An 8,563-nucleotide genomic window follows, 5' to 3' on the forward strand; every position below is an offset into this window, starting at 1 on the left:
TGCAGCTAACTTATGGGTGCACTGTCTTCCTTTCGTCTGGTGCTCAGAAGTCCTGACCATCACGCTATAGCAAGCAGCATTCGGTGTTATTATTTCCACCCGTGCAGCGCCTCCCACGCAAGCTGGGGAAGAAAAATTCCCTTCCATTTCTCTAACAGCACGGACTTTCTCGCAACTTATCTACTATAGCTTGACTACTTCATCTTGAATTCAACAGTACTGGAGCATGTTTAGCCCCTCGAAGGGCAGGGCCCCTTAGCTCACTACTCAAATTTCCCGAACAATGCTCACCTGATTGGGTCACATTTTCAACTGTGTCCAGCCGAAAACTTTATCGTCTCCTTTTGTGCAAACTTGCCAAAGCTTGTCCACATCCATCTAAAGAAGAATGGCCTATGCAAAATGCTCCAAAGCTTAGATGGAATGGCCTCGTTGCTCTGCTGTTCTTTCCCTTTTGTGTGTGGAGCTGGAAAGAAAAGAAGTCCTCTTCTCTCTGCTGAATATGGAGGACAATGCTGGAAAACCTTGACGGTTTCCCAGCTTTTAATTTATTCCTTTGAGTGTAACCTCCATCACTTTGCTTCATCGTACAATGGGGACCTCATGGTTTTTATTTGACCAGCTTTTGTACTATAGGTAATCTGCTTCCACTGATCTACTCCGCTCAAAAGAGGCTGCACAAAGTTTTGCTTGAACTCAAAGGGGCTGGAAATACGGTGTGGAAATTAAGATAAATGATGCTGGTAGAGGGAAACACTGAATCTTTCACTTACATCTTAGCTTCAGGAATATGTGTATTTAAACTAGTGATAGTCTGAATCCAAACCCCCAGCCTCCAAATTTTAGAATGGGCCATGCAAAGGGTAATTCAGACAAGTCTCTGGATCCAAACCTGCCCCAGTGATTTCTGGTTTCAGGTTGGGTTCTAAACCAGAACAGACACCACGTCAAACGAGAGATCCGAAAGTCAGTCTAAACCTAATACACAGAAATGACATCCTCAGTTCATCTCTAAGCGCAATCACTTAAACACTGTCAAAAATTCAAGCCGCGCATAACCAAAACCACCTTCACCATTGCCCTGCATATTTTGCATGTTGTCACTGAAGTACAAACATAGTAATCAAATGTGGAATGAATAGTGTCTCATTTTAGCAGTTCACAGAGACTCTGGCAGGAACGAGAAGCGAAGGAATTAATACTTAAAATACAATCTTTGAAAACTCCCAATTCCAAATGGAGACATACCACCATGCTGGACGCCACAAGGCAAATGAATGACTGAAAGTCACCTGCAGACAGGGTTCATGTTTTCTTTTACTTGGGGGGTGGGGGTAAGGGGGTCTGTACAGCTGATAAGCCTGCTAGCACTCAGGGAAGACAGTGTGGCACTTAACATATGGAAAGCTTGGCATTTAAAAAGCTTTATCCATTCTATACTATGGCTTCAACCATGAGAGTAACAAAAACACAATGGAAGGCAGCTGTCAAGCACTGCTCTGCCAAATTCTGCTAGAGGGTTGGGATCAGTCCAGAATAAGAACAGATTAACTGGATCTGTGATGTTATACATAGTATCGATGCATAAATAGAGTTCTCAGATGCCTGCAGCAAACATTACAATTTCCACACTAAAGGAGACCAGCAGTCCCCCATTCCACTATCTTGTCTCTGACGCCGGCTGCTACCAGGTGGGACCCTACAACCGAGCACATATTTAAAAACTCAACAGTCCCCCACTCGTGTTGTTATAACACATGGTCTTGCCTGTGCAAATGAATCAACCCTTTTTATTGAGGAATAAACCCCCATGTTAAGTACCACACTAGCTCTGGTTAGACCACAGTGCCAAGAACTTAGCCTGTCTGTGCCGTAAAAGCTGCCGTCTCCCCAACACAGTTAAAATCCTGCAGTGCACTAGGGACCAAAGGGTGTATTTAACTATGCTCCCTAGCTGCAGTACAGCCCTGCAAAGTCCAAGAGCGTAGCACATTTCAGGAACACGGCTAAACCAACAGGTGTGTCCCGCGTACGCTGCAAGTCAGAATGTGTGAATGGGAAGAGAAGAGGGGCTACCAGGTTGGAAGCAGAGTCTCCAAATGGGGCTTTTTACTGTGCAGCCCCACAGTAGGTACTTAGGTGACCCATTAGTAGGTAGTACTTAGGTGACCCATTCTTAGGTGTGCAGCCCCATTAGGTGACCCATTAGGTGTGCAGCCCCACAGTGGTAGTACTTAGGTGACCCATTCTTTACAGCCGGACTCGGTTGTAACACAGGTTAGCACCCTCCCCTAACCCAGGTACAACCTGTAGTCAGAAACTGTTCCACAGCCCATGTAAGGATTAACAACACTGTCAGCACCAGCAGGGTTTAAATAAACAAACCAAAAAAAACTTAGGTAGGGAAACTGCTAGCAACAGCCCTCCGAGAAGTGACCGTAGAATCCAGCTCTTGCTCAGTTCTCCTCCCAGCGCAAGAGGGATTGTATTTTTATTTGTACTCTGCTTGCCCCAATCGTGCTACACTCACCTGACACATAATTTGTAGCACGGTTACTGGACATGGTTACAACACAACTGGTACCATCATTAGGCAATGACACCGTGTTACAACCATTCTAGGCTCAAGCTATTTTTAAGGTGTCTTGAGCATCTACAAGCCCTATCAACTGGGCCTACACTAGCAATGTTCAGGAAATCTCCCATGGCAGTATAAGCACCAGCAACCCTGAGAGCAACAGTGTACATCAGCTGCCAGGGGTTTTACCACCAGGTTATCTAACCCTGCACACAGCAGGTCTGTTTCATCTACATTATAACCTCCACCACTTCTGTTATCCATAGAGCTGCACTGCTGGAAAATATGAGTTCCTCGTTTTCTATTGCAGACAAGGTCTAAGTGGCAGTTTGAAATTAACAACCTACTGCAGTGTTTCCCAAACTTGGGACACTGCTTGCTCAGGGAAAGCCCCTGGTGGGCCTGGCCAGTTTGTTTACCTGCTGCATCCGCAGGTTCAGCCGATCGCGGCTCCCACTGGCTGTGGTTTGCTGCTCCAGACCAATGGGGGCTGCAGGAAGCGGAGCGAGCCAAGGGACGTACCACATGATGGTCTTGTGGTTAAAGACCAAGACTGGGAATCAGAACACCTGGGTTCTATACATGGCATAACCGTGGACTTTCTGTATGACCTTGAGCAAGTCAAGTCACACATCCTCTCAGTGCCCTTAAGGACTGTCTACACACAAGGCTACAGCAGTTTAACTAGAGGTACAATTTAAAATTTGGTTTAGTTAAACAATGCAAAAGACACGCGAGTACTCTTAAATGGATGCAAACCTGGTTTATATCAAGTTAGCTTAAATTGATTAACCAACTGAAAAAAATCACTCAAGCTAAAATAAAAATGTCTCCACAGGGCTTTGCATGAATTTAACTGAATCAGTTTTAAAACCAGTTTAAGTTTAATTGGTGCAACTTCTACATAAACAACAGCTTTAGTGTCCTGCTCCGTGGTTACTGCCTCTTTACTTCACAGGGCTGTTACTAAGCTAACTAGGTGAAAAGTAACGTCATGGCCCTACCCAAGAGAGGAGGAGTAATCCCAGTATGCTGATGTACTTTGTCTCGCAATAGATTTGCCTCCACCATTCCCAGCAACAAACGCACAGGTGGCATAAGCATGTGCAACTCCCCTGAATTTACCCACGTAGACAAGTAGCAGTTTTGACTGCTGGTGTCCATGTCACTGTCCTCCATCGAACCTACTTGTTTTCTGAACCGAATGTCAGGCAGCTCCAATGAATCATTCTGACGCTTGTTTAGAATTCAGACCTGCTCTAGAAATATCAGGACTCATATTTGGAGAGTAGAGAACAAAGATTAACTAGTCTAGTTCCACCCCCCACCTCCCCTGCCCCAACTTTTCCACTGGGAATAATGCCAATTTTCTTCTCTCCCCCTCACTCACTCCCAGATCTCAGGCAATTAATACTGTGCCTACAACTACACTCCCCTTTCAAAAAAGTTCTCTTCTCTGCCTGTCGTACCTTTTAGCTATGCTAGAATAGGTATCTTTAAAAGCCCAGCACTTCATAAATGGGATTAACAAAGCGTGCTTCGTGGCAAACGTTCAGAGCTGTCCGTGAAAAGAGATATCGGTTTTAAACGTCAAGAAGCTTTTGGTGGTATACGTCTCAGTTTACAGTGTCAATCATAAATATGCTAATATTCAATATCTTGGATGCTGTCTTTTACCTGAGGCACAGCGCCCTCATATGGTTCCAAAGGAAAGCATCAAACCCTGCTTAATCCATGTGCAGAGTAGATTCTTACTTCCAAGTCACTTTAGATTAACCGTTTGCCAATAGATCCGTACTTGAAACAATAAGCAAAGGCTCCCAGTTAAATGTTCCTATTCTTTTCAGGAATCAAAGTTAACAACACTAATGAAAAAACAATAAATGACCCAAACACCCGAGTACTCAAACCTCTAATGACCAAGGCAAAAGATCAAGAAACGGGAGAGCCACCCTTAACAAGAATTCCTTTTACTGCTTGAAGGGCAAGGGAATGGCTAAGCTGCAATGCCAACTGTATTCCACAGATTGCACAGTCTAGTCAAACAGCACAAGCAGCCATCCCACTCCAAGATTATCAATGCACCTCTCTTTGAAAGGAGGCCCCACACCAGCTTCTAACTCATGTTTCACCGGCAGCACAATGCTCTCCCATTGTATTACAAACCCAACTACAACCCTTAATCCTTAGGTGGAGAAATTCTGCCACCCAATGTGCAAAAAGCATCTTCATGTCATTAAGCAGTTTATTCCACGGGCTATTCTGTTGCTGACAAAGCTATCGGGAATCTCTAAATTGCCGTTCCAGGGCAGAAAAGGGGATATGCATGTGCACTGGTCGGGAAAGAGCTGATCGGGAGGAAATAGGAGGAGATAAGGAGCCTAATAAAGAATCCAGACTCATGTTGTACTCTTTTGAGTAAACATTGCAAGGGGTAAGTGCAACCACAAGATGATGAAATAAATAGACTCAAGTTCCAGCTCATGATGCTTGGCTCTTATACAGCAATTTGATCAAGACCACACAGCAAGTCAGGTGGCAGGAACAGAGATTAATCAACTGAGCCTTGTTCTGGCCAGATGAGCTGCCAATCACATACCACACAGCAGGTGACAGTCAGCAGCTGGGTGAGAAGTAACTAGCTGCTGAGATGGGCAGTACAGGACAGTCCGGTACTGAGATTTATCAAGGCTACTACTGCAGAGCGCAGCCTGTCACAAATGATTCTACACGTCCTAAAGGGTAGAAGCGTCAGAGGCTTTTCAGTCCACCCTGACTGGAGCAAAGCGGCTGGGAAGCCAGTAAGACAAGATCTGGCTGCTGAGCTGCTTCCCTCCCTGAGGGCAGGTTTTGACCTCTGTGTTCCCATCCAAGCAGAGCACCTGAGCGAGGGGGAGCAGTGAGCAGAGCAGCCCCGGGGATGTTGCCACCCATCGCATCTCAGATGACAGAAATCCTCCATCAGCATGAAGACATTGAAACAAAGGGATTAATTAAGTGGGACGGGTCAGTGTGGAGAGGGATCCCTAGAGCCAGCCGCCCCGCCCCCCGACAGGGATCCCCCAGGCTGGACAGGGTGGAGAGGGGTCCCTAGAGCCAGTCCCGTCCTGACAGGGATCCCCAGGGTGGAGAGGGGTCCCTAGAACCAGCCCCCTCCCCTGACAGGGATCCCCCAAGCTGGACGGGGTGGAGGGGGTCCCTAGAGCCAGCCCCTCCCCGACACGGATCCCCGAGGCCGGACGGGGTGCAGGGGGGTCCCTAGAGCCAGCCCCTCCCCCGACAGGGATCCCCCAGGCCGGACGGCGTGGAGAGGGGTCCTTAGAGCCAGCCCCCTCCCCTGACAGGGATCCCCCAAGCTGGATGGGGTGGAGAGGGGTCCCTAGAGCCAGCCCCTCCCTCGACAGGGATCCCCCAGGCCGGACCGGGTGCAGGGGGGTCCCTAGAGCCAGCCCCTCCCCGGACAGGGATCCCCCAGGCTGGACGGGGTGCAGGGGGGTCCCTAGAGCCAGCCCCTCCCTCGACAGGGATCCCCCAGGCCGGACCGGGTGCAGGGGGGTCCCTAGAGCCAGCCCCTCCCCCGACAGGGATCCCCCAGGCCGGACAGGGTGCAGGGGGTCCCTAGAGCCAGCCCCTCCCTCGACAGGGATCCCCCAGGCCGGACGGGGTGCAGGGGGGGTCCCTAGAGCCAGCCCCTCCCTCGACAGGGATCCCCCATGCCGGACGGGGTGCAGGGGGGGTCCCTAGAGCCAGCCCCTCCCTCGACAGGGATCCCCCATGCCGGACGGGGTGCAAGGGGGTCCCTAGAGCCAGCCCCTCCCCGGACAGGGATCCCCCAGGCCGGACCGGGTGCAGGGGGGGTCCCTAGAGCCAGCCCCTCCCTCGACAGGGATCCCCCATGCCGGACGGGGTGCAGGGGGGTCCCTAGAGCCAGCCCCTCCCCGGACAGGGATCCCCCAGGCCGGACCGGGTGCAGGGGGGTCCCTAGAGCCAGCCCCTCCCCGGACAGGGATCCCCCAGGCCGGACCGGGTGCAGGGGGGTCCCTAGAGCCAGCCCCTCCCCGGACAGGGATCCCCCAGGCCGGACGGGGTGCAGGGGGGGTCCCTAGAGCCAGCCCCCCGGGAAGCGCAGTACCAGCCCGGCGCAGGTGCTGACGGCGGCGAAGGAGTCGCTGCGGTTCAGCACGTGTCCCGTGTAGAAGCAGAGCTGCTCGGCCGGGGGCCGGCGGCGGGCCCGGGCCTCTCCCGGCTCCTCCACCGCGAAGCCCCGCGCCAGGAAGTGCAGGTCCCGCCGGAGGTGCACGTAGAGCTCCCGGCCGGAGGCCGGCAGGCGGAGCAGCACGGCCTCCTCCTCGGGCGGCGAGCGCCGGGGGCTGCTCCCGGCCCCGGCCCCGGCCCCGGCCGGCTGCAGCAGGTGGATCTTCTCCAGCGCCACTCGCTGCGGGATGGCCACTTCCAGCTCCGCGCCGCCGGCTGCGGGGGAGAAGCAGAGGGGCCGGGTCACTCGCGCCCCGGGGGCTGGTGCTAAGCTCCCTCCCCTCCACACCCCAGCTAGGATACCCTGGGGGGGGGGGCGCCCAGCAAACGCCCCTCCCCATCCCCGCTGCGACCCGGCTAGTCACCCCGGCCCTCGGGAGCCCTGCGCCCCCCGCGCCCCAGCCAGAGCGCCCCGGGGTGCCAGTCCCCGCCCTCAGCCCTGCTGCCCACCCACGAGCACCAGGCGCTCACGGGGCACTCACGTTAGCGCCTCCGCCCCAGGGGAGACCTAGGGGAGTCGGGAACCCTCCGCTGGGCTCCCCCCTAAAGCACCAAGCCCCCCGCCCCTCCTGCGCCCTGCTCCACGCAGCCGGGTCCCAGCGCGCAGCCCTCGGGCTGCAGCCTCGCGTCTTCCTGCCCTGGAAGGTCTCCGCAGCCGCTGGGGCCGAGAGGAGGAGGAGGAGGAAAGGGGGGTTGTTTCGGTCTCTCCAAGGCCCAAGCGTGCCGGGAAGGAGGAGAGGGAAAACCACGCAAGAAGGCTAAACCCGCTCCTTGTATCATTGCAATACACGTCTCTCAAACGCAGCCACAAGCATCGCATTTCACCAGCCCCCATAAAAGCCCGCGGGGAGAAGGGGAAGCGGAGCCAGTTGAAAGCCAGAACCAGGGACAGGCGGCCGCTTTCCCCATGAAACGTTCCCGCAGCCGGACCAGGAAAAGCAACTGCCGGAGCCTGGAGCGACGTCCCCTGCCAACGGCGATCGCGGCCAGGCAGCAGCTCTGGGGGGCAAGCCCCGGGGGCTGCAAATGCACGCCGCCGACCCTGCGTGCAACGCTCAACCTTTGCACACCCGGCGCTCCGGCCAGGGCAAACGCAGCAGGGGGCCCGCACGCGGTCCCGGGCCACCGCGGCTGTCAGAGCCAAGGGGAGACGGGGATGCCGGGCTCAGGAAAGGGGGACCCGGGGGGGGGGGCAGAAAAGCGCTACCTGTGGCGGTGTCCAGTCCCCAGAGCAGCAGGAAAGGAAATAAGAGAGGCAGGAGGGAGCCGTCAAACATTTTATTGCAATAGAGGGGCCCCAGCGACTGGTCTGTGCAGTGCAGAAGAGGAGGCGGCGAAGGGCTGGCTGGTGGCGGCGGCAGCAAGCTCCCGGGCTGGAGTGAAGCCCTCCCAGCCTTTGGAAAAATTAATTAGCGCTGCGGACAAACCCAACGTGGTGAAAGTCCGGCCCCGCCTCCCCTTTGCTGTCCCAGGTGGTGATTGGAGCTCGGCTTCCGAGAGCTACCCCTCCGGCTCTCCCATTGGGCGCCCCGCTTCAAACACTGGAGTAAATAGCTAGGTTGTAAGGGGAGGAGGGGTACACGTGGTTTGCGCGCAGGGAGGGGGAACTGGCACCAGGTGGCGCCAGGGAGCGAGGCTGCGGGGAGCCCCCTTGAGGTGAAGCTACCTGCACAGCTGGGTTGGGGCTCGGAGTGAGCATAGGGGATGCTGAGCGGGAAGGTCTATTTGCCA

The 8,563-nt window shown here is 54.2% G+C and overlaps 1 protein-coding gene across 2 annotated transcripts in view; it reads right to left on the reverse strand.

Annotated features, from left to right (window-relative positions):
* Positions 1-8,215, reverse strand: part of ADAMTS17 (ADAM metallopeptidase with thrombospondin type 1 motif 17) — a 251,727-nt gene extending 243,512 nt beyond the window's left edge. For both annotated transcript variants that reach the window (XM_048867620.2, XM_048867619.2), the window contains exons 1-2: positions 8,040-8,215; positions 6,711-7,048 (exon numbers count right to left, since the gene is read on the reverse strand). In XM_048867620.2, the coding sequence (XP_048723577.1) occupies positions 6,711-7,048; positions 8,040-8,109 (408 nt within the window). In that variant the 5' untranslated portion in view covers positions 8,110-8,215. The remainder of the gene's footprint in view (positions 1-6,710; positions 7,049-8,039) is intronic.
* Between the last annotated feature and the right edge of the window lie 348 nt (positions 8,216-8,563).

This window comes from Caretta caretta, chromosome 10 (assembly GCF_965140235.1).
Source record: "Caretta caretta isolate rCarCar2 chromosome 10, rCarCar1.hap1, whole genome shotgun sequence".
Taxonomy (NCBI): Eukaryota; Metazoa; Chordata; order Testudines; family Cheloniidae; genus Caretta; species Caretta caretta.